Here is a 24,605-nt window from a genome sequence, read left to right on the forward strand (position 1 = left end):
ATGTGTCGCCTAACCCGGGCACGGTTATTACCCGTTCTCCTCATGTTGGGGGTTCATTTTGGAGTCTGTTTAGGTAAGTTATCCATGATTCCCATTAAAACCATCACAGACACAGGCTTACAGCACATTCTCTTTACTATATACATTCTGCATCGTGAATGTAAAGAATGAATGTAAAATGTATGTAGTGGATGTATAGAATGACTGTAGAAAGTATGAGTTCAGAATGTTCAATAATACTGAAACTACATTTCGTGGATGGAGGGTAAAGTTGTATTATGTCCTGTGATGATCATTATAACACTCCTTCTATTGTTGCACAGATATTTAAGGGACATTCACCATATGAAATGGGATATATTGATCCCATTCTGGAAATCTCTACTGAAGTACTGTAATGCCAGACAGTTTTATCTCTGACATGCATCTGAGAGGTGCTAAATGCCTTCAATGCTACAAATGGTATCAACTGTGTCTTACTTTCCACTTCCTGTAAAGCACTCACTTCCTGTGAGCACTCACTGACTGAATGAGTCAATTGGTCACCGAGTCAGACCCTGTTTAGGAATTAATAAGCTAATCAAATAAATGCATCTGATTGATTTTTCCATATCATAGTGCAGGAACTGCCAATGAGTGTATAGATAGCTGTCTGGGGTCGCGGTCGGATGATACAGTCAGCCTCCGGAACTTTCGGAGCCGTTTGACGCTCTGGATAAGAGCGTCTGCAAAACGCCTAAATGTTTGAAAGCTCAGGCTAGCGTTGCTGGGGGTGTTGACCTGCTGGTTGCTGTGTGCAGGCGGGAAGCCGTGCGTGGCGTTCTCCAGCGCCCCCACCACGCTGCCTCGGGGGTCCAGCTTCCAGGTGTTCTGCACCTTTACTCCACGCTGCAGGGACATGAACATGCAGGCCCAGGCCCAGGGCCAGGCCCAGGCCCAGGCCCAGGCCCAAGCAAACCACAACGCCACCACCCTGGTCCTGAACGTGACAGGGATCCAGAGGAACAGCACCTACAGCTGCCGCTGTGGGAACCAGCCGGAACCCTGCGGTCTGGACGTGTTAACCGGCTGTAAGTCTGCCCGCCTGCCTCCTGCCTGCCTCCTGCCTGCCTCCTGCCTGCCTCCTGCCCCTGCCTGCCTCTGCCTGCCTCCTGCCTCTGCCTGCCTCCTGCCTCCCTCCTGCCTCTGCCTGCCTCCTGTCTGCCTCCTGCCTGCATCCTGCTTGCCTCTTGCCTGCCTCCTGCCTCTGCCTGCCTCCTGCCTGCCTCTTGCCTGCCTCCTGCCTCTGCCTGCCTCTTGCCTGCCTCTTGCCTGCCTCCTGCCTCTGCCTGCCTCTTGCCTGCCTCTTGCCTGCCTCTGCCTGCCTCCTGCCTGCCTCGGCCTGCCTCCTGCTTCTGCCTGCCTCGGCCTGCCTCCTGCCTGCCTTTTGCCTCTGCCTGCCTCCTGCCTCAGCCTAGCTCCACTCATCAGTCTCACTCTCCCCAGCCACGGACGGGCAGTGCATGTAGGGATGCGTCAGATCTCTATAACGGTACCTGTGCTTCCTGTTCCAGACCCACCAGCCGTTCCTGAGGCTCTGAGCTGCTTCCAGAACGGGCCTGGAGGAGAGGTGCAGTGTTCCTGGAGGAGTGGAAGAGAAACGTACCTCCACACCAGCTGGACGCTGTGGTGAGTGGAGAACAGGAACAAGCTGCAGATGGAGGATGTGAGACGAACCACTCCAGCTCATTCGCAACGCGGCTGTTCAGCCGTAAAAACTATTGAATCATAATAATAATAATAAGGCACAATGGGTGCCTATGCAGCTTTGCGAACACAAGATGTCAAGTCGAACCGTTTGACCTATAGAATGCAAGCAACACTGACAGGAAGTGTGTCTGTGGTTACCCAGGGTGAGGCGTGGATCTGGTGTCCCCGTGGAGACATACCGAGGCAATGGGTCTGGTTCTGCCTGGCGCCCTGAGCCCAGCCAGGACAGCTCTGTGTTCTCAGTGTGGGTCAACGCCTCCAACAAGCTGGGGTCCAACCTGTCCACAACCCTCAACTTCACCCTGAGGGACATCGGTACGAAACCCCCCGCGGCTCGCTCAGCCCCGGTGGACACGAGGCCTGCTGTGATCTGCTGGGTGGATTTTGCCAGATAGAAACAACACTATTTGAGCCTGAAAGTGAAAGCGTGTTTGCGTTCTAACCCCCCCTCTCCCCCCTCCTGTGTGGTGCTGTAGTGAGGCCCGTCCCCCCTGTCCTCGACTCTGCAGACTGCTTCTCCAGAAGGTGTGTGTTGCGGCTGGACAGCTCGTGTGCAGAGATGCAGGCTCAGTACCGAACAGCAGGCCGGCACTGGCTCCCTTTACACTTCTCTGGAAGGGTTTCCCAGGGTTGTACGAGACCACAGGTAGGGTTCTAGACCACAGGTACAACAGGTTTCAGCCCTGCAACCTTTTTATTTTGGTGGCAGGTGTGACTGACCCCTATCCCCACCCCTCTCTGCAGCCCCGCCCCTCTCTGCAGCCCCACCCCTCTCTGCAGCTCCGCCCCTCTCTGCAGGCCTACACATTGAATGACCTGCAGCCCTACCAACGTTATGACTTCCGGGTCAGAACCAGGTTCAGGACTGGCTTCTGGAGTAACTGGAGCGATCCAATCTCCAACATCACAGACGAGGACGGTGAGTAAATATACACACATACACACACACACACACACACACACACACTACTGCACGTAGCACACACACACATACACACACACACACTCCTCACCGCACACATGCTGTTCAGGGTTCAGGAGCAAGACTGTGTTTCTGTGTGAGTGACGAGTGATCTATATTAGAGATATGTGACCTCAGAGGTGCTGTTATCTGCTGCTGTGGCTCATTAACCCCACAGCTCTGCCCAGATTAGCATGATCGGTCAGATAAACCCTCCACTAACCCAGTCGGTCGGAGCTTCCAAATCCCCCCCTTACCCGTCTCTTTGGGTGAACACAATAGCAACGGCTTACAGTGGTGAGGTGTGTTGGGTTCGGTTTATCTCAGCAGCCAGCAGGAGAGACAGAAAACTAGATCAAATCACATTGTTTTGTCTTGTTCATTTTTCAAGCAATGTCACAGAAGGCTTCAAATTAGCCTCACAGAGCACAGAGCTTCGTTCAGTAGAGATGGTGGAAGATAAGGTCTCAGATGTGTCGAGCAGTCTGAACAGGCCGAAACATCGGTGGGTCTGTGAACGCACATGGCAGCAGAACATCATGTTCTCGCAGGCAGACCAGCTACGGATTTACAGACATCAAAGCAGTCAGGTGCTGTCTTTTATGACGAATCATCGTTTGGAAAGGTCATCTAACAATACTAAGAAAAGTAATCCTATTTTCCTAATCCAGTCCTCGTCCTAGCCCTAGCCCTAGCCCTAGCCCTAGCCCTAACCCAATCCAGTCCAAGCCCAAACCTAGGCCTAGCTCTAACCGTATCAGACCTAGCATGTTGTGGAGAAGGGTATGGGTTGTGTGTGAGTGTATGCATTGTGTGAGTGGTGTGGGTGTGTGTGACCGTGCCTCCCCACCCCCCCCCCCCCTCCCCAGTGCCTAGTCACACCCCAGCCTGTGTACTGGGGAGGAAACACTCACCACCCAACTTCCTGTGTGAACTGCTGTGTCGTGTGTGTCTTCTCATGTGGAAGGCCCGGGGGGGATTGCCTGTCCTTGTCGATGTCTTGATAATGAACTGGGTTCAGTGAGCAGACGCTTTCAGCTGCTGTTGAATGCTCTCACCACTGAGCTGAAACCTTCCCATGAATATAAACCAGCAAAGATTTAAGTCACTGAAAGCTGCCTGTTTCTGCTGCTACTGACGTTGGAGACCTGTTTGAAGGTGGTCTGAAGGATGGTGCTGAAACTACCTTCATCCCTTCATCCCTGTCCTCTGCTTTACAGTTCCTGTCAAAGCTGTGGATGCGTGGTACACACTGGATGACCAGTCCTTCCATATCCACTGGAAGGTGAGTGTCCACACACACACACACACACACACACACACACACACACACACACAGGGAGAGAGTACATGTACAGTATGATGTGAGATTGATGCAGTTAGCATGTAACCCCTAACAGAATCCCTGTAGACCGTGTGTACGTGTGTGCGCATCTGAACTGGCTTCTGCTGCAGGCTGCAGTGCACTCGCTGAAAGGTCAGACCGTGATCGCATCTAAGGTGAACCTCAACCTGTGTGTGTGTGTGTGTGTGTGTGTGCGCGCTGGTCCCTGGTCCCTGGTCCCCTCTGCTGACAAACCTCTGTCAGCGTGCTTCAAAATGAAACCCAGACTAGTTGCAGTTTCCAAGAAAGCAGAGCGCTTAGAAGAACTGCCTCATGCCTCACAACCCCGCCCCTTCTACACCACGTTCCCGTGGTTACTGAAGCCACACCCCTCCCTCTCTGTGCCACGTTGCCGTGGTAACGCTCGGTCTGCCGCTCTGGTTGCAGAAGCTGAGTGACCGGGAAGCCAGGGGGAGGGTCCTGTTCTACGAGGTCGTAGTTCACAACCAGACGTTTTCTACCAACGCCTCCACCAATCATTTGTCAGTCCAGCGGAACTGCTTCCTGTCTGCCTGTGAGGTCACGGTCGTTGCTGGGAACTCCAGGGGGCGTTCCCCACCTGCTTCCCTCTCCATCAGAGCTGCTGCAGGTGAGACCACACCTCCATCCTCCCAGAACCCCCCCCCCCCACACACACACACACACACACGCCCTCCCATCTCTAGCATGCTACCCAGGAAGCAGTATGGATGTTGAGCGTCTCTCCTCTCCCAGCCCCGCCCCCTCAGGATGTGTCGTGGTGGGTGGTGAACGGCTCTAGCATCGCCCTCTCCTGGCGGAGGCCTGGCGGTGCAGGGGAGGTGCAGGGTTACCTGGTGGAGTGGTACCCTGCAGGCAGGAGGACCACGGATCTCAGCTGGGTCAGACTGGAGCCTGAACACAACCACACCACAATCACAGGTCTGTCCAACAAACCTTTTTATTTAGGATCTATGCCAGGGTCCTCCAGCCCTGGTCCTAGAGAGCCGCTGTCCTGCATGTTTTAGATGTTTCCCTGCTCCAGCACACCTGATTCAAATGAATGGTCGTTACCCGGCTTCCACAGAGCTTGAATAAGGTGCAGGGCTTCCCCGCAGAAAATGTGTTAGTCAAGGTGGTAGGGTGAGGGGGGGGGGGTTCTCCTCCAAAAAGTTCTCTAGAGAAGGGAGACTGCCATTTGAATGAAAGGGAGAAAACTGGCGGAGAAAACTGGCGGAAACACTGCGAATATCGCTAATAAAAAAAAAAAATCTTTGCTCTCATAGCAGTGAGTGATGTGTGTTCCCTCCTTCCGTAGACCTCTGGCCGTTCGAGTGCTTCTCGGGAGCGGTGCTGGTGGAGTACGTGGGGTCGCCGGGCAGGGCGGGGTCACTGGGCAGAGCGGGATTTGAAGCTGTCCACACCTGGGAGAACAGTAAGAGAGGGGCGGAGCCAACAGTGGCCACTGCCTGTCTTGTACGGTTCCGTAACGTGAACCCTGGTTCCTCATCGCAGTGCTCACAGCCTGTGCTTGTGTTCCTCAGAGCCAACAGCAGGCCCCAGTTTCAGAGAGCTCGTGGAGGGCGGCAAGGTGACCCTGAGCTTCTTGGGGATGCCTGATGGGCAAAGTCAGGGGTGTATCCTCCACTACAACGCCTGCATGTCTCCATCCAGAGAGAAACACAAGATTGTCTGCAGTATGGACTAACTAACCCTACTCTACTGCACCCTACTGTACTGCACCCTACTCTACTGTACTGCACTGCACCCTACTGTACTGCACCCTACTCTACTGTACTGCACTGCACCCTACTGTACTGCACCCTACTCTACTGTACTGCACTGCACCCTACTGTACTGCACCCTACTGTACTGTACTGCACTGCACCCTACTGTACTGCACCCTACTCTACTGTACTGCACTGCACCCTACTGTACTGCACCCTACTCTACTGTACTGCACTGCACCCTACTGTACTGCACCCTACTCTACTGTACCCTACTATACTGCACCCTACTGTAACTGCACCCTACTCTACTGTACTGCACTGCACCCTACTGTACTGCACCCTACTCTACTGTACCCTACTATACTGCACCCTACTGTACTGCACCCTACTGTACCCTACTGTACTGCACCCTACTCTACTGTACTGCACCCTACTTCACTGCACCATACTCTACTGTACCCTACCCTACTGTGCTGCACCCTACCCTACTGCACCCTACCCTACTGTACTGCACCCTACTGTGCTGCACCCTACTCTACTGCACCCTACTGTACTGCACCCTACTGTACTGTGCTGTCCCCTGCTCTGCTGTAGGCTGTAGAGTACCTGACCTGAGCGTGTTTTGCAGGTGTTATCCCGGCGTGGAAGCGGCAGCACAGCCTGGTTCTGCCCCCTGGACACGCACTCTGGCTGACCGCCAGCACGGCCGCGGGGGAGGGGCCTCGGAGCAAGCCAATCATCAACAACAGGCAGCGTGAGTCTGCACCCAGACTCCTCCCCCCTCAATCCAGACTCTTCCCCCCTCCACCCCAACTTCCCCCCCTCCCCTATCCAGACTCCTCCCCCCTCCCCTATCCAGACTCCTCCCCCCTCCCCTATCCAGACTCCTCCCCCCCCTCACTGTGGAATCACTGTGGGGACTCGGTGGCGTGACCTCCAGGGTGTGTGTGTGTGTCTTCCAGACGAGGACCAGAATCCATCCCCAGAGACCATCGTGCTGCTGGTCTGTCTCATCACCGCGGTCGTCATGGTGATTATGTGTCTGTGGCACTGCTCGGCTGTTCAGCAGAGGTGAGCAGACAGACAGCCCTCGTAGTGGTGCAGACAGACAGCCCTCGTAGTGGTGCAGACAGACAGCCCTCGTAGTGGTGCAGACAGACAGCTCTCGTAGTGGTGCAGACAGACAGCCCTCGTAGCGGTGCAGACAGACAGCCCTCGTAGCGGTGCAGACAGACAGCTCTCGTAGCGGTGCAGACAGACAGCTCTCGTAGCGGTGCAGACAGACAGCTCTCGTAGCGGTGCAGACAGACAGCTCTCGTAGCGGTGCAGACAGACAGCTCTCGTAGCGGTGCAGACAGACAGCTCTCGTAGCGGTGCAGACAGACAGCTCTCGTAGCGGTGCAGACAGCTCAGCATGGTGTTGTGGCCTGATGTTCTGCCCCCCTCTCCCTCCCCAGGGTCTATCTACTCTTCAACTGCCTCATGTTAGATATCGTCCCAGATCCCGCTAACAGCAAATGGGCAAAGGAGTGTGCCAAAAAGAAGGTACACACACACAGTAACCATAACACACTCCCCAACACACACGCACCCCTAACCCGTAGGCTCTCTCCCTCCCTGCCTGTAGTGGGAGCTGTTTGTGCAGGTGCCCCTGAGAGACTCGCACCTGAGCCAGGAGCCGGCCAGCGTGGAGGTTCAGGAGCTGCCGGAGGACTGGGGAGGAGGGAGCGCTGATCCCTGCACCATCACCTCCGCCCCTCCAGAGGGCACCACCTCCGAGCCCACACCCTGGCCGGCCTACCACCAGACCTCCTACCTCAAGAGCTTCTCCCAGCAGTCGGACGCCTCAGACCAGACGCAGGCGTCTCAAGACACGGCCGTGGTGTACGTCTCCGGCCTCAGGAACGAGGAGGAGGAGGAAGAGCAGTTCTTCCCCGCCGCGCTCAGCTCCTTCATGGGGATCTCGCTGGGGGGGAAACTAACCCTGGATGCCGTGAGGATTGACTGCAGCGAGTTCCTGGAGTGACGAGCTCTCTCACACAGCATTCATGTAGCAAGTGCTTCTATACAGACGGACGCAGAGGGGATTCGAACCTGCAACCTTTTCGTACTGTAGACTAAATGCTTTAACCGCTGAGCTAAACCCGAATCCTCATCTGACATTACCTCAAGACACACATACCTCCCGGCGCGGACAAGAGGCACCCATGAAGACCACGGCAAAGAAGGACTACCATGCACAAATGAATCGACCGTCTTTATTTACCGACAGAGAGTCTAGAATAGCAGGACTGGAATTCACACACCTGTAGAACCTGTGACTGCTCCACACATTGGATCAGGTATTAGTTTCAGAGTGACTATGCTGTGGTGTCCCCTGTGGAAGGGGGCGTTAGCTTCAGTACATGGGTGGAGTAACGAGTATAGTCAGGTGATGGTGGGGTGGGGGTCCAGGGAACTGGGGGGTGCCATGGTTACTATTACTGTACAGCGACAGTTAAAGAGCTGTGTTTGTAAAGAGCTGTGTTTGGATTAGAAAGACAGGATTTGTCCGTAATCGCAGTCCAGCAGTCATGTGGACCCGCCCCCTAAAACTCCCCAGCCCTTGGAAACCCTCGTTCAGCTAACAGAACTGAAGCTGTAACATAAGTACAATCACTGGATTAGAGCTTTAAACCCACCTTCGCCCTCCCAGATCCCTCCCCAAGGGAAGAGTTAACCAGGCCTAGATTAAGAGGTATAGACCACACTTAAAAATAACCCATATCTAAATTCATCAACCTGGACTAAAGCAGTAACATATTCAGAAACCCCTAGGTCTTGAGCTGTGCAGCGCCTAGTTACAGCGCCTAGTTACAGCATCGGATCTCGGAGTAAGCCAGGGGGCACCACAAGCTAAAGAATACTTTTCTCATACTTATATTTGGAAATGCATATTTTCAAGCAGCAATACAAAAAAGTATTCATGAAGAAAGCATAAACTCTGAAAAAAATACTGTATGAAACATCCCTGCTACCTTGTTTAAGTATAAAACCTCAATAACTGAGAGCACAGTCATCTGTTTTTTGTGTTTAAGGTTCATTTGTTTAGTTTTTTTGTTTCATCTTTTTAAAATCGGTAAAATTCAGTCCTCAGAGTTGAGTGTCACACAGGATGACAGTCTTCTCCATCAATTCTATTTTGCTGAAGGATCCAAAACATGCAAGCCTCGTGGATGGGGGTCTGGAGGGGTCTGGGGGCCCAGAGTGGCAGGCTCAGGCCAGGGCAGGGAAGGCTTCTGGGTCATCCACGTTGGGCACAGACACACCGCTGGGCTGGAGGGGGGAGAACACAGTCAGGTACCCAGCCTGGTGAGGTGGAGATGGGGTGGATGTGTGCTGGGGTTATGGGTGGAGGTGCTGGATGGTGTTGAGCTTGTTACCTTGTCAGGTCTGGGTCCGCGGGCTGGCCTGGATGCGGCCCCCACCTCACGGATGTCTCTGGGCTCCCGCTCGCGGCCCTCACCGCGACCTCGGCCCCCCCGCCCCCCCCGGGGGCCCCCCCGCCCGCGACTCGGACGACCCAGGTCTCCAAAGTTGATCTCCAGCTGGGCGGTGATGTCGTTGGCCGGCTTCCGGAAGTGGTGCTCGTCCTCAACCTGAAACAACACCAGGGAGTCAGAGTCAGGTGGCTGAGCGGTTTTGGGCTAGTAATCTGAAGGTTGCTTCAGTTGATCACCCTACTTGCCTGGGGGAATGTTCCTGTACTTACTGTAAGTCGCTCTGGATAAGAGTGTCTGCTAAATGACAATGTAATGTCAATGTAACATCAGGTGGGGCAGTGAGGGGATGGTGTGTGTGTTTGTGTGTGTGTGCGTAACCTACCTTGGTGGTGTCTGGCTCCACCTCAGCCTCAATCACAGCACCTGGCTTCTTCTCCTTCAGGGGAAAGAAGAAGACATGAGATCATCAACACACCTTGGGCTAGACCCCCTCACATCTGTACTCATCTAGCAGACCTTCCCCAGAGCGATGTGCCAAATCCTGCATGTAGGAAGTCCAGCAGAAGGATCAGGAGTGAAAAGTTCAGTGTTTCAGTCCAGGAACGGTCTGTATTTCCCAGGCACAGTGCATCAACTACAATGAAATAACTAGAGAGTATGTGTGGCAGTGAGGAAAACCCTTCACATCGTGAAAATTTGACTTTCTGGGCGAGGTTGTGAGTTGCGGTTGCGAGTTGACCTGTGTCTAAAAGGGATAAGGGAGAAAACTGCATTCAAAGATTCCACTCCCGTTTCATAAATCGATTTGTCATGGCTGGAAAATCTTGCTAGCTAACATGTCCAAAAACCATTAAAATGAACGTTTTTTTCATAAGTAATCATATACTTTTTGTACATTACAATAAAGTATAGCCAACAGTGAGCGGCCAGGACATCTGACTGGTTTCCGCAGAACGTCACACATAAAAGACCTTGGGCCTCCTCATCAGCAGGGCACGAGGAACGGTGTGGTCACCAGCCTCGTCTCACCTCATCACCCTTGGACTTGTGCAGCACGTATCCCTTCTTCCATTGGCTGTCGGCGGCGCCTTCGTTGGCCTTGCGGATGTTGAACTCCACCTTAGCGCGCTCCTTGTCCTGCACGGCCTTCCACTCGTCCAGGGTCATCTCCTTGGCCTCCTCTTTCACCTCCTCCACCTCGTTCTCCCTGCAGCAGCAGGAGGGGGGGGGGGGTCAGCCTTGCCCTCACTAGGGTGTACTAGGGTGTGCATGGAAGCACTAGGGTGTACTAGGAAGTAATAGGGTGTGCTAATGTAACAGATGTGGTCTTGCAAGGTCCGTCAGAGGCATACTGGCCAATGTTCGCTCCCACCAGGAGTCGAACCTGCCACCTCTCGACTTCCAAGCGCAACCACTACCAACTACTCCTGTTACGTACTTGAGGATTGAAATTTACCACACACCGGCTACACTAAGAAGCACTAGGGTGGACTAGGAAGCAGTAGGGTGTGCTCGGCAGAACTCTTACTTGTTCTCTGTGTCTGCTGAAGGACGTTCCTCTCCCTCGGGGGTTTCCTCCGTGACGTTCGATTGGTCCAGCTCTCCGCTGCAGACACAGCAACATTCATCAACTGTGACAAAGCCAGCTGCAGACCCTGTCTACTCTAGACACCTGCACAGGCTAGACCTCAGACACCTGCACAGGCTAGACCTCAGACACCTGCACAGGCTAGACCTCAGACACCTGCACAGGCTAGACCTCAGACACCTGCACAGGCTAGACCTCAGACACCTGGACAGGCTAGACCTCAGACGCCTGCACAGGCTCAACTCACCTCAGTTCATCCTTGACGGTGCCCCAGTTGTGAGATCCACTTCCTCCACGCTTCTCTTCACCTTTCTGGCTGCTGAAACAACATGTGCTTTAGCTGGGAGCTGGATTCTAGGACCTACACACACTGTTTCATACGTGATGGAAGAGGCCAGAGGTTTTGAGAAAAAAAGGGGTTTGAAGAGACAGAGACTGGGGTTGGAGAGAGACAGGGTTTTAAGAGGGGGGGTTTGGAGATGGAGGGCAACTGAGGATGACGTACGATCGGTCGCTGCCGCTGTGTCTGTCGAATTCTCTCTTCCCCCGGGAGTCGAAGCCGTCACTGCGGCCCATGCCCCGGCCTCGCCCCACACCACGGCCTCCACGGCCCCCGCCCCGGCCTCGTAGCGGCCTCTCTCCCACGGGCCTTCCAGGGGAAGACAAGACCAGGGTTAGAGGACATGTTAGAGGACATGGGTTAGAACACCAGAGGTAGATGGCATCATAGAACATCAGGAGTCTGATTAAAATACATTCACAATGTGTAACATGATAGCTCATAGCTACAACAGGCCTTTCAACACAGACGGGCAGTTAAACCATCTCAATAATTTACATGTCTCACTTTTGGTTTTGCTTTTATAACAGGGGATTCATATAAACTAATACATTAATATCAGTATGAATGACTTTCCTGGTAAAAAAAAAAAAAAAAAAAAGTTTAAATGTCCACATGTAGGATTTTGAATTAATTAAACGGATGTAAACAACCTGTCATTCTGTACAGCCAATGGGAGGGCTGGCTGGAGCCTAGGTATTGTTCTGTCTGAAATGTGCTGCCTCACCTGGTACCCACCCTCCCTCCCTCCCACCATCCCTCCCTCCCACCATCCCTCCCTCCCTCCCCCAACACTCACTTCTCTACGGAGAACTCTCCTCCCTCGGGCTTGTCCTCGCCACCGGCGGGCTTCTCAAAGCGCCGCTCGCGTGGGGGTCGTCTGTCTGGCCGTCTGTCTGTGGGGGGGCGTCCCTCCCCCTGCACCCCCTGCTGTGGGGCTCCTGCCGGGCCCTCTGGTCTGCGGGGCGCCCGCCTCACACCGGGTCCTACGGCTACGCACCACGACAGAACAGCACACGGCTCATCAACACAGTCACACAATTCCTGTATTCATTTAGCAGCTTATCCAAAATGTGGGAGTGGGTTAGGATTTGAACCTATGACTCTCTTGATAGGCAGTCAAAAGCTCTACAAGTGAGCTATTCTAGCCACATGCTGTCTCTATTAAACATGACTGCTTTGATAGGGGTGGGTACAGCCCCATCAGATAGAGACAGTCACCACTGTCTATCTGATTGGAGAGTGTGACCAGTCACTGGTCTCAAGTCCCTCCCACGCCTAGATCAGACCAAAATAGACTCCAACACGCAGCAACTGGACACACTAACTGCACCTGTTCCATCTTCTCTTGACAACCAATGTAGCCTTTGCCCCTGAACTGATACACTTGACTGAAACGGGTTTTACGTTTACTTCAAGAATATGGTACTGACTTATGGGTAACGCCCATGTTTTACTTTAAAAGGCACGCGCCTAGGGAGGAACGAAAGTCAGCCAGTTATCTAGCCGAGCTTAAGGAGTGTTGACGTTTATGTTATTACGCCCTTATCTCCAACCACGAGGGCTGTCACCATTCAAATTGAAATCATAGATTTGGTTTCACTTGTTACCACTGACCAACGAGCTAATTAAGATAACTACATCATTTCCAACTTGCTACATAACTAGACTACCAGGTATGTATTTCCCGACAGGAACGATAGTAACAAACTACATCCTGTGTTAACTACAGTAGCTAGCTAGTTTATTTAAATCGCACTCGTAGTTTATGAGCTCATTAAGTTAGCCTCGTTGTGGAACCTGTAGATTTGCAACTAGCAAATCGACATCTCCATACTGACGTACAAGCCAGAAGACAAAACAAAAACACTAAACAAATTACTTTGTTTAGCCAAACTCAACAGGCTGTTACAATAGCTAATTAACTGTGCGAGACTAGCCAACCAACTTGGCTTGCCCCATTTTAACAAGGCCTGCGTTGGTTGGCTGCAAAACAAGTTGGCCCACATCACTCACAGTTTACCAAGGCGTGTAAACCACTATCACGCCTACCATGTAACGCCCTGCACAGTGTATTTTAATTGATAGACCAATAGACGCACAAAAGGAATCATGTTGACCTCATGGAGGCTTTAGAATTATAGCTAGCGAGTCACTGGGCTAGCTTCGATGCAATTTGACAGTTTAAGAGGTCATGTGTAATAGGCTTTCCTACCATCTTTCTTGAGAGGGGCCGGTGCCTGCGTCTCTTCCTTCTTAATATCAGCAAGAGGATTTTTTCTTTCTTTTTGTGTCTCCTTTTTCTGTTGCTTGGCAGCTTGTGCAGCTGTCTTGGCGGCACCAGGAACAAGAGCCTCCTTCTTCTTGTTAGCGGCCTCTTTCAACTGCTCGAAAGGATCCGACTCGTCGTCAAATAACTGGTCGAACCGATTGGTTATGGCGCAGCCAAAACCTTCTTGCATTTGTCCGGGCATGATGGCGCCCCTTCAGCAGGATTTTCCTCCGATTCTACGAGGCTTGGTGCGAACACTTCGCTAGATGATGCCACAAGATGGCTCGGAAAAGGACCGTCTTCTCTTCCGGCGTAAGTGACATCCGGTGCCTCGGTGATGGCGCTGGATGGGGCGTGTAGTTCTCAAACCAAAGAGTCTGTGAGGAAAGCGTTACTAAGCGGGCCCTTAAAAACTACGCGACCCACAACGACTTTCGATAAAGGAGTCAGACCCTTGTTTTGTTTCGTACCCAGTTGAAGTTGTGAAGCTCATTAGGTACGTTCGACTTCATGAAGGGTCGGTGTCGTCTGCAGCCGCCTGCAGCCCGGCTGACTTGAAGCAGCCAATGGCATTCTCAAATTCAAGGCAGCCGGCTGCAGCCGGCTGTCGGCGCCGCCGGCGCTGCATGAAGTCGAACACACCTAATGTTATGCGTGAGAAAAAGTGCGTGTCAGTGTTTAATCGCTAGAATATTCAGGTGAATACAAATTACAGTGAAATGTTATGACTTTATTACAGTCACATTCTAAGTGTACATTTTACGAGAATACGCTAGAGAAAGGAACACTGGGGAAGAGATTTGAGGGGAGATTCACAATCTAAAGGGATCTGAAAATGCAGTTACATTTTCAGTAGAGAAAGTTTATGCTTGGGTTCAGCGGGCTTAAAGGTCAGAGAAGGTTAACACCGTTAGACAGATGGCAAAGCAAAGGTTGATAATCCTCAATTCCCCAAATCATTCTCCAAAGTCATAGTATGGTACAGGCTGCAAATGGAACAGTTATGTTTTACATGGTTAATATCGCCTATGATCCTAGCTGTGAGCTATGAGCATTTCGCTTCAGAGTGCAAATTAGGCTATAGACTATTGCAGGCTATACACATATGCCACTGTGAGCATGCCATTTTTAAAGCCAGGCAAAACGGGTCAGTTCCGTTTTTTCAGGAGCTTTAGAAAGTGAACATTTCATGCAAAATCTTATCTGAAAGAATATCATTCAACTTGCATTCAGAATCTAACTGAAACACAACAAACTGCGCAGCCGTGTATTTTTAGAACGCGCTGTTTACCTTTCCAGACTGATCTGTAAAAAGCGTGTCCGACTCATCCATTACTGGACGGTTCAGTCAGCGATGATGGTATCAAACACACATCGTCGCACACGCAACGCGCCAGGGCACCTGAGGTTACAGCTGTGAGTCTGTCTATTCTGATATTTTTAAGACCCGTTTGTCCTATTTCAAAATGCGACGTTAGCCTGTTTCAATCTCCCTCTCTTTTGTCTCACTGTTTTGAGCAAGGAATCTCTTCATCGTGTCATCTTCTGAACACTGAAAAGTAGCCTACGGCAAGATGACATCTGCCGTCACCAAGGCAATGATCGAGTCGTATGCGCTCATGGTCATGGTAATGGGAACGTTTTTCGTATACTTCTGCGGCATGGTCTGGGCATTCTGCAACCCCAAACTCAGCGCTGCCGAAGAGGACGTAGCGGCAGAAACGGACACGGCGGCAGAAGCGGCAGCTCCACAGCAACGCTGCTGGGCTTGCGATCAGATCGCTATGGAGACAATACGCTTTAACGATGGAGCGGCATCGCCTTCAATAGGGGACTGGATCGCTCGAAGTACTTATATCCATTTCTGGGGAGGCAGTGACAGCCTTTTAATGTCAGATAACGCTGGATTTCTTAGTGAGGACAGCAGTCAACAATCAGCCATGTGGATTCAATAAAGACATGTTATGTAAGGCTGGATTGTATTGATCAATATGAACCAATACAATGTAAAGTATTTAGCTTTATCACAGTGTTTTACAGTGAATTAGCACAGGTTGCTGCAGAACAGATGCAACACATCCAATATGTCACTGCACTGTTCATATGCCAAACAGAACAGTGAAAAAAAATTAAGTTAATTGAAATGTAGGCTAATGTTTTCTAGGTAGTTTGACCTTTAGATTGTACCCAGTGCCCCCGCAGAGAGAATTCCGCATCGCACGAGACCCATGCTTCAAGAGCATCAACACGCTCAAGTCATGACAGTAGAATATGCTAGATTATGCTTCACAAACAGTCGGTCTACGTTTGTTCATGTGGTTAAAGGTCACAGTAGTCACGTCCTGAAGGTGAAGCGCTTCTCTGCTCCTCCTTTAGTGTCCTCCCTGCCTTTGACTTCCTGCTTTAATAACTTCTCATAAAGGCTCTCTGACATCCCATCAATATCCATGTGCAAGCCTACAGGACGTGAACAGGAATGACTCAGAAAACCGATCGCGTGTCATCGGAGCATACTGAAGGCCACTGAGAAATCGTTATACGCAATGGATTAGAAACCCAAGCAATTACTCTCGTCAAAGACAGGGATCGCTCGGAGGCGGATTCAAGATACGGACAGACCATCAATCTTCAGATAAACCATTAGAATAAATTAATGAGTTATAGAAGACACACTTTTGTCCTTTTTGAAATTTCTATTGTGCATGATAGATGTTGTACTCCTAAGAAAGAAAGCAGTGATAGATGTGTGTGTAACAGGAGGGTGTAGAGCACACCGTGCATACTTGTGTTGTTACCTAGCCTGTCTGGACCTACCAAGGCCTTGAGTGTATGGTCCAGGTGTGTGTCTGGGGGTCCAGGTGTGTGTGGGGATTAGAATTTGGGAGGTCACCTGGATTCTCATTTATCTTTAAGAATCTTCGAGAGCAGCGGTTCTCAACCCTGGACCCCCTGTCCTGCTTGTTCTAGATGTTTCCCTGCTCCAACACACCTGATTCAAATGCATGTTCGTTACCAGGCTTCTACAGAGCTAGATAACAACCCTTTTATTTGAATCAGGTGTGTTGGAGCAGGGAAACATCTAAAACATGCAGGACAGGGGGTCCCTGAGGACAGGGTTGAGAACCACTGTTCTAGAGCACATACACAGTAGGCCTATGTATACATTTTTACTGCCATTCATTTACTTCTTGATTATTTTCTTACTTTCCCTTTTAAAATCTAAAAGGAATATATTGAAGATAAAAAGCATGTCTGTTGTCATCCTGCATGCTGCTTATGTTCCCTGTACATCCAAACACCTAAGCTCAGAAGGACAAAGTCTGGGATGCACGCGAACCAGGAACCCTCCTCAGACACCGGGACAACGCCACAACATCCATTTTTAATGAGGACGGTTGCTAAGCGACGGTAAGGTAAGCTGGATCAGGTGAGGTTTGGGGGGGGAAGATATTCCGCTGATGAAGATGTTAAAGGTTATCACAAAGTTGTTCAATTCCTGCTAAACTTTTAGCTACAGATAAAAGTATCTTAAAATACATCAGTGTGTGTGTGTGTGTGTGTGATTACAAATCACTGCCCACTTGAACAACAGTCCCCACAATGCACTTCTTCTTCAATATAAATTGGTTAGTAGCGCTATTAGTTTGCGCTATTATCACGAAAACATGGCTGACAACAGCACAATCAACGACTGTAACTATTTTTCTTGACTATCTCATGAAAAGCTGTGACACTGGGTCGGGTGTTTTCAGAACCAAGCAAGGACATACGAGACACGTCGAGATGATTTTATTTTCTCATTTGATCACAAAACTGAAATCAGTTTTGTTTATTACAAAACGAATATTTGAATTTAAAAAAAGGTTTACTGTATTTTGTAGTGTGTAATAAATTCTATACTAACTAACAATACATCTAGACCACTTAACAGGTCACAATAATAAAGAGTTCATGTAACCCTAAGATGCTCAGTCTTCCGTGTCTAATAGAGAGAGAGCAATGTTGGCCTTTCCAGATCAGACGATATACAGAAGTCGATATGGGGGCGGTATACTAACCTTGCAAGACAGCTGGTTAGACGCTGCTAGGCAGATGGTTCATCCAATTATTTGCTAAGTATTTTTTGATAGTGCCTGCCCTTTTCCAGTTTCCAAGGATGACTTTCTAGATACAAACTGTCTGATGAGTCAGACTGGCTCAGGCTGTTACACAAGGCAGCACAGTAAAAAGACCAGCTCAGTTAAAATGATCAGGAAAGTGTTTAACAGAAAGAACTGAGACCCACAGGTTAGAAGCTTGTTTCGGTTTTCAGGTTCTAACCCAACACCTGCCAGCGGGTTCAAAGGTCGCTGAGTAAAGGTCAAGAGAAACCATGACAACAAGAAACATTTGTTGTTTGCGATCGATTCTGGGCAAAGCAATGTTCTCCTTCACCTGAAAGTTGACAGAAGCCTGTTGGATCCAAACTCCAATCTTTTCTCACGGTTTCCTTGGTAACATACTTTCATCAAGCTGTAAACCAGCTCCTTCTCTCAACACAGCCACGATGAGCACTTTGGTTTAATCAAGTATAGAGTAAGAGAAAACAACTGTAGCTTATAAAAACTGTGCTCATTTTAGGACAGTGTTTGTAAGAACAATTTAAACTATGCATTCCATAGGTAGTTTGTTTGAATAACAAAGTGAGAATATCACTGCTTCTAGAATACAGAGGACAACAGCACATGCTTTAGTTACTAGACCAGGAACAAATAATGTAGCTGATATAAAACACTTCAATACAGGATCATATTATAAGATGACAAACTGAACAAATATGTATATACAATGTATTTAAATATTGGTACAAAATATTCGTATTTAAGATGTAAAAGTTGAAATACAAACGTCAAAGTCTATTTCTGTCCAATGTCGCTGTGAGAAACTGCAGGGTAAACATGTCAGGACAGTATGAAAACATGTAGCTCTAGAGACTGAGATGAAGAATTTAGAAAACATTTCAAACCGGGGAAAAACTACAGCTTACATTCAGTCGCAATACAATAGAGTTGCTGAAGTAATTGATTGATGAAGGTCATGTATAAAGATGAGAAAGGTTTAGCATTTGTAATGCTATTTGGAACAGAAAAAAAAAACATTTTCAAAAGTGCCAAACGTTCATGCTACATCTAACTCTGGCTTCTCCCTCTGCGGAAGCCAATTTTACACACGGCAAGAGTTTATTTAATATTATTCAAGGCATGTATGCCTGTGTGTGTGTGTTATGTGTGTGTGTGTGTTGCTTGGTCAGTCTATTTGGAGTTGTAGCTTTAAAGCTGGATATTTTAAAACTTGGTCTAATCTATTTCATAGGCACCATATTGGGAATCCCAGTCCTCAAGTCTGGCAACAGACACCAGGGGGCGCCAGCGGGGCTTGGTATCTCTCCTGGAGTTAGGAGCTACTGGCCTGACTGGCCAACAGGGCCTGGTGGATCTCCTGGAAGGACGGCCTCTCCTTAGTGTTCCTGGTCCAGCAGCTCAGCATGACCTTGTAGACAGAGTCTGGACAGAGGACCGGCTGGGGAAGGTAGATCTGTAGCACAGAGGTCAGGGGTCAAACATACCACATCAGCAGATGACCCTATGTGTGTGTGTGTGTCAAGATGTATTGGAAGATGCCATATCATAAATGAACACATGATTATTCCTGTTCCTCCCACCTGATAAATGAACACATGATTATTCATGTTCCTGTTCCCACCTGATAAATGAACACATGATTATTCATGTTCCCCACCTGTCTCTTCAGGTCCCTGAAGAACTCGGCGGTGTTCTCTATGACCTGTTCGTCCGTGAGCTCAGAATACGGCTGCTCCTTGCAGAAGGTCAGCGTCTCCCACAGCGTCACCCCGAAGGCCCACACGTCGCTGGCCGTGGTGAACTTCCCCTGCAGAGGGGACAAGGTCCACAGGTCACTCCAGCTTCCAGCTCTGTCCCGGCAGCCCGCAGTTCCCCTGTCTCTCCAGCAGGGGGCTCACCAGCAGGATGCTCTCCCAGGACATCCAGCGAATGGGCAGCACAGCTCTCCCCTGGATGCGGTAGTAGTCGCCGCTGTACAGGTTCCTGCTCATGCCGAAGTCGGCGATCTTGATGGTGAAGCTGCGGCCCACCAGGCAGTTCCTGGTGGCCAGGTCTCGGTGGACAAAGTTCAGAGAGGAGAGGTACTTCATCCCCGAGGCGATCTGAACAACCATGTGGTGCAGGTTACTGTAGCTGGAGGGAGGGAGGGAGGGAAGGGTTACTACTGTGGTGCAGGTTACTGTAGCTGGAGGGAGGGAGGGAGGGAAGGGTTACTACTGTGGTGCAGGTTACTGTAGCTGGAGGGAGGGAGGGAAGGAAGGGTTACTGCTGGCTCAAACACACACACATTTACATTTAGTAATTTAGCAGGCGCTCTTATCCAGAGCAACTTACAGTTAAGTACAGGGTAGGGTGAAGTGCCTTGCCCAAGGACACAACGAGCCGGCAACCTTCTGATTACCAGCCCGATTCCTTAACCGCTCAGCCCCCTGCCTCCCACACAGACAGCAGACTCCCACACAGACAGCAGACTCCCACACAGACAGCAGACTCCCACACAGACAGCAGACTCCCACACAGACAGCAGACTCCCACACAGACAGCAGACTCCCACACAGACAGCAGACTCCCACACAGACAGCAGACTCCCACACAGACGTACCTGACGGTGGGGGTGTTGCTGAGGGGGGCCGGCTGGTCCTCAGGCTGGTGTCTGGACAGGAACTGGTTGAGGTCTCCGTTCTCCATGTACTCCGTGATCATGCAGAGCGGGTCGCTGCACACGCACACCGCCAGCAGGCGCACGATGTTGGGGTCCTTCAGACGAGACATGATCTTGATCTCCTTCAGGAAGTCATTCCTGCCAACACAGGGGGTTACAGGTCACCTGTGTGTGTGTGTGTGTGTGTGAGTGAGTGAGTGAGTGAGTGTGTCTGTGTACCTGGCATTCTTGTTGGCGTCCGCTCTGAGCATCTTGACTGCCACCATGACAGGCTGGTTGTCGCTGGAGGAGAACTCCCCCAGGAACTCCTGGAGACCTTCTGCCTCGTACAGGTGCACCTGCACACAGGGGGGGTTTAGGTGTGGGTGAAGTGTGGGTGAAGTAAGGGTGAGGTGAGGGTGAGGGTTTAGGTGTGGGTGAGGTACCTCTCCAAACTGGCCCTCTCCCAGTTTCTCCTTGAACGTCAGTAGTTTCCTTGGAAACTCCTCCACGGTGACGTCTTTTCCCGACAACAGGTCCATGGTTACCGCCGGGATGGCGTAGGTGTTGCCGCCGGTAACGCCCTGCAGGTTGACGATGTCGGCCTCTGCGTAGTGAGGCGCTGCGTCCTGGGATGCCCCGGTTGCCATGGGAGACGAGGAGGCTGTGGAGCTGGTAGAGCCTGGAGGAGGCGGGAGGAACCTTGCTGGTGCGTCTTGAAGGTTGTGTGTGTGTGTGTGTGTGTGTGTGTTTTAACTCACCCTCTTCCTCTGAAGAGAACTCAGGCAGCTTGCGTAACAGGCGGGAAGGCTCCTGGTAGTCAGGGCTAGGAGCAGGACCAGGGCTAGGAGCAGGACCAGGGCTAGGACCAGGACCAGGGTTAGGAGCAGGACCAGGACCAGGGTCCAGGGGGAAGATGTGCTCGTAGGTGGAGCTGGTCTCCTGCTCCCGCTGGGGGCTGGAGACCTGGCTGCTGGGGCTGTAGGTGAACGTCTGGCTCTGTGGTGACAGACTAGCGGTTAGGTCCTCACCCAGCATGCCTCGCCACGCCTGCAAGCAGGCTGGTGAGAGGACCACTGACCAGCCCGTCACAACATGCAACTACACACCCTGTCGACACACACACACACACCCTGCAGACTGCTTGTTCCTCACCTTCTCCAGCATCTTCTGCCACACCTGCCTCCACAAGATGATGACGATGATGGCCAGCAGTATCAAGATGATGGCGACCAAACAGCCAATCAGAATGCGTGTGTTGCTGTCGTCTACTTTGTGGGTGGGGTCATCCCCTGGGGCGGGGATAGGGAAACACACCTTGCTATTGGACAACAGGTAAGAACTGTGGCTGTATGGGAGCCTGTGTGTGTTAGTCATGGTGTGCGTGCGTGCGTGTGTGTGTGTGTGTGTGTGTGTGGGGCCACTGACCTGGTTGGGTGCTGGTGGGGGGTCCAGTCTTGGGCGGTGCCAGGGTGGTGTTGTACATGGCTGTGTCTGCAGAAACACAGCAGAGGATGGAACAGGATCCAGGAACGTCACAGAGATGTTCCTGTGTCGCTAGGTGGGGGATGTCGTCATGGTGATGTACCTGACTGGAAGGTCACCTCGCTGAACATCATCCAGGCGTCGGCAAAGTAGAACTGGCACTTGATGGAGCTGGCCATGTGATTGGCCAAGGGGACGGTGACGAATCGGGCGCTGGGGTTCAGGACGTCCATCCCCGGAGTGAAAGAGAGAGGCGTGGCCTCCCAGTCTGACTCGGAGCGGAAGTAACACACCACCTGGCGGAACACCTTCACCTGCTGCGTGAACAGGTTGTTACAGTGTACCTGAGTAGAGGGAAACACAGAGAGACATGTTACACCCGGAGACAGATAAACATGTTACACCTAGCGACAGAGGGAGATGTTACACCTGGAGACATAGGGAGATGTTACACCGGGAGACAGGTAAACCTGTTCTACCTGGAGACAGATGGAGATGTTCCAGTTACCTTCATGGTGGTGAAGTTTCGCATACGGTCAAACTCAAACATGATCTCCACATATCCGCTTGGGAAGCTCTCATTGGTCCAGCCCACGTAGTCGTATCCCGGCAACACGTTGTACACATGACTGTGGGTGAAATCGTCCAATCCACACATCCCATCTGTCAGCTGGCCCAGACCTTCCGTCATACTGGCAGAGAGACAGACAGGTAGAGAGACAGACAGGCAGAGAGACAGACAGGCAGAGAGACAGACAGGCAGAGAGACAGACAGACAGGTAGAGAGACAGACAGGTAGAGAGACAGACAGACAGGTGGACGGCTTATTCATACAGCAGGTAAGTTTGAACATAAGTGACATGTCCACTAGGGGGAGCTGCCTCCCCCAGGTGTAGACCTCGCAAGGCCAGGCACACACACACACACACACACACACCTGTAGATAATAGCTCCGTCGTAGACAGAGTCGTTGAGGTAAACGTGCTGACTGTGTAGATTCATCTGCTCTCCTGCAGGGGCATTGTAGGACACCAGACCATCTGGAGGGGGAGGGAGGCAGGCAGGGAGGGAGGGAGGGAGGTGTTTTTAGTTTTTCAGCTGGCCTGGTGTGTGCAACATGGTCTAACCCCCCTCCCCTCTCCCCCTCTCCCTCCCCCCTCCTACCCAGCCACTCGCAGCCGTAGAGCTCCACCCTCATGCAGACGTTCATGGCGTGGTCGGTGACGGGCAGGAAACGCACGAAGCGAGCGATGATGGGCGGCTCCAGGTCCTTCAGCACGATGTCATACGCATTCCTGTTCCCCTCGATGACCTGCAGGCGGAGAGAGGGGAGGAGAGGAGGAGACATGAGAAGATAGAGGAGGAGAGGACAGGAGGAGAGAGAGGAGGTGAGAGGAGAGAGAGGAGGAGAGAGGAGAGAGAGGAGGGGAGAGGAGAGAGAGGAGGGGAGAGGAGAGAGAGGAGGAGAGAGGGGAGGAGAGGAGGAGACATGAGAAGATAGAGGAGGAGGAGGAAGAGAGAGGAGAGGAGAGAGAGGAGGTGAGAGGGACAGGAGGAGGAGAGAGGAGAGGGACAGGAGGAGAGAGGAGAGAGGAAGAGAGAGGAGAGGGGACAGGAGGAGTAGGAGAGGGGACAGGAGGAGTAGGAGAGGGGACAGGAGGAGGAGGAGAGAGGAGGAGAGGGAGATGAGAAGAGGAGAAAGGAGAGGAGAGTAGGAGACAGGAGACAGGAGAAGGACAGGGGGAGGAGAGGGACAGGAGGAGGAGAGGGACAGGAGGAGGAGAGGGACAGGAGGAGGAGGAGAGAGGAGAGGGACAGGAGGAGGAGGAGAGAGGAGAGGGACAGGAGGAGAGAGGAGCTATCTCCCACCTGCTGGCCCTGCCTGCTCCTCCAGGTGATCCAGCGGCTGCCGTCTCTGCTGTACTTGATCTTGTACATCTGGGCAAACTCATTGCCGATGCCCCCGGCGTGGCGGCCCTGAGACCCGGCCAGCGTCAGGAAGTGCAGCGAGCGCAGGTCCACCTGCAGGAACTCCTTCACACTGTCCGGCTCCACAGTCCCCTCCGGACACCACGCACCATCGCCCTCCTCAAAGTCCAGCCTGGGGAAGGAGGGAGAGAGAGAGAGCAAAGGACAAGCAGAGGGTAAGATGAGAGAAAGGTGAGTATAAAGAGAGACAGAGAGAGAGAGACAGAGAGAGAGAGACAGAGAGAGAGAGAGAGAGAGAGACAGAGAGAGGGAGAGAGAGAGAGAGAGACAGAGAGAGAGAGACAGAGAGAGAGAGAAAGAGAGGGAGAGAAAGAGAGGGAGAGAAAGAGAGGGAGAGAAAGAGAGGGAGAGAAAGAAAGACAGAGAGAGATCAGGGAGGGAAGTTTAAGCAACAACCTAGGAAAGTTATTTTGTGATAAATATACTGAACGGTTAGTTTGTGGTTCTGTTGGCAGGCTGATGAAGAGGACAGGGACAACCCATGCGTTTGTGTGTTAGAGGGAGTGCGTGTGTGTGTGTGTGTTACAGGGAGTGTGTGTGTGTGTTACAGGGAGTTTTAGTGTGTGTGTGTGTGTGCAGGAACGACCCTGCGGTGTCTGCAGGAGGATATGACATCATCATCTTCCAGCTTGAAGGCCACCCACATGCTCCTGGTTCAACACACGTGTGTTACAGTGAGTGTGTGTGTGTGTATCCTACCTGCCATAGCGTGCTGCTGTGGACTCAGACCACTGACTGGAAGCAGAGATGTCCTCATCCTGGATCTGACCTCCAGACATCCCAAGAGGGTAGCGACACACCCCTGCACACACACACACACACACATCATCGACACTCTGCCTACCTGTGTGTGTGTGTGTGTTCTTCCTCCCCCCTTCTCTCTATCCTTCCCCTTCCGGGTTCAG

The 24,605-nt window shown here is 51.5% G+C and overlaps 3 protein-coding genes and 3 long non-coding RNA genes across 10 annotated transcripts in view; 4 read left to right on the forward strand and 2 right to left on the reverse strand.

Annotated features, from left to right (window-relative positions):
• il12rb2 (interleukin 12 receptor, beta 2a) lies at positions 1 to 8,402 on the forward strand. The gene is made up of 15 exons (XM_084693100.1): positions 1 to 73; positions 801 to 1,070; positions 1,554 to 1,668; positions 1,892 to 2,064; positions 2,226 to 2,395; positions 2,530 to 2,668; positions 3,931 to 3,995; positions 4,482 to 4,683; positions 4,809 to 4,994; positions 5,371 to 5,487; positions 5,597 to 5,749; positions 6,411 to 6,536; positions 6,745 to 6,853; positions 7,240 to 7,327; positions 7,410 to 8,402. The coding sequence occupies exons 1-15, from the start codon at positions 1 to 3 to the stop codon at positions 7,806 to 7,808; spliced, it is 2,385 nt and encodes a 794-aa protein (XP_084549226.1). The 3' UTR covers positions 7,809 to 8,402.
• LOC146221394 (SERPINE1 mRNA-binding protein 1-like) lies at positions 8,027 to 13,784 on the reverse strand. Of its 2 annotated transcripts, none has more exons than XM_084693102.1 (9): positions 13,408 to 13,784; positions 11,992 to 12,184; positions 11,358 to 11,501; positions 11,100 to 11,168; positions 10,793 to 10,870; positions 10,294 to 10,471; positions 9,647 to 9,700; positions 9,205 to 9,420; positions 8,027 to 9,097 (listed from the first exon to the last, which is right to left on the reverse strand). In XM_084693102.1, the coding sequence occupies exons 1-9, from the start codon at positions 13,664 to 13,666 to the stop codon at positions 9,038 to 9,040; spliced, it is 1,251 nt and encodes a 416-aa protein (XP_084549228.1). In that variant the 5' UTR covers positions 13,667 to 13,784; the 3' UTR covers positions 8,027 to 9,037. The 2 variants fall into 2 exon arrangements, with proteins under 2 accessions (XP_084549228.1, XP_084549227.1); XM_084693101.1 differs by having other exon boundaries at positions 11,100 to 11,171.
• On the forward strand, positions 12,744 to 19,704 carry LOC146221395 (uncharacterized). 2 transcript variants are annotated; one of them, XR_014750806.1, is made up of 4 exons: positions 12,744 to 12,868; positions 16,769 to 16,877; positions 18,817 to 19,032; positions 19,255 to 19,704. It is a non-coding gene; the product is annotated as an uncharacterized LOC146221395 (long non-coding RNA). The 2 variants fall into 2 exon arrangements; XR_014750805.1 differs by lacking the exon at positions 12,744 to 12,868 and having other exon boundaries at positions 16,547 to 16,877.
• LOC146221396 (uncharacterized) lies at positions 13,994 to 16,130 on the forward strand. Its single transcript, XR_014750808.1, has 2 exons — positions 13,994 to 14,880; positions 14,987 to 16,130. It is a non-coding gene; the product is annotated as an uncharacterized LOC146221396 (long non-coding RNA).
• The window catches only part of ddr2a (discoidin domain receptor tyrosine kinase 2a), a 13,009-nt gene continuing 5,624 nt past the window's right edge, over positions 17,221 to 24,605 (reverse strand). The window contains exons 3-17 of one of the 3 annotated variants that reach the window (XM_084693099.1): positions 24,400 to 24,502; positions 23,581 to 23,812; positions 22,876 to 23,023; positions 22,649 to 22,751; positions 22,220 to 22,340; positions 21,815 to 22,055; positions 21,655 to 21,720; positions 21,382 to 21,518; positions 20,988 to 21,225; positions 20,673 to 20,908; positions 20,467 to 20,585; positions 20,188 to 20,385; positions 19,484 to 19,718; positions 19,243 to 19,392; positions 17,221 to 19,038 (exon numbers count right to left, since the gene is read on the reverse strand). In XM_084693099.1, the coding sequence (XP_084549225.1) occupies positions 18,898 to 19,038; positions 19,243 to 19,392; positions 19,484 to 19,718; positions 20,188 to 20,385; positions 20,467 to 20,585; positions 20,673 to 20,908; positions 20,988 to 21,225; positions 21,382 to 21,518; positions 21,655 to 21,720; positions 21,815 to 22,055; positions 22,220 to 22,340; positions 22,649 to 22,751; positions 22,876 to 23,023; positions 23,581 to 23,812; positions 24,400 to 24,502 (2,468 nt within the window). In that variant the 3' untranslated portion in view covers positions 17,221 to 18,897. Of the gene's footprint in view, positions 19,039 to 19,242; positions 19,393 to 19,483; positions 19,719 to 20,187; positions 20,386 to 20,466; positions 20,586 to 20,672; positions 20,909 to 20,987; positions 21,226 to 21,381; positions 21,519 to 21,654; positions 21,721 to 21,814; positions 22,056 to 22,219; positions 22,404 to 22,648; positions 22,752 to 22,875; positions 23,024 to 23,580; positions 23,813 to 24,399; positions 24,503 to 24,605 lie in introns of all 3 variants that reach the window. The other 2 variants (XM_084693098.1, XM_084693097.1) reach the window with 2 other exon arrangements.
• Positions 19,853 to 23,002, forward strand: LOC146221398 (uncharacterized). Its single transcript, XR_014750807.1, has 3 exons — positions 19,853 to 21,561; positions 21,788 to 22,040; positions 22,880 to 23,002. It is a non-coding gene; the product is annotated as an uncharacterized LOC146221398 (long non-coding RNA).

The sequence above is a fragment of the Hypomesus nipponensis genome, chromosome 26 (assembly GCF_054491055.1).
Source record: "Hypomesus nipponensis isolate SF chromosome 26, ASM5449105v1, whole genome shotgun sequence".
NCBI classification, from domain to species: Eukaryota; Metazoa; Chordata; class Actinopteri; order Osmeriformes; family Osmeridae; genus Hypomesus; species Hypomesus nipponensis.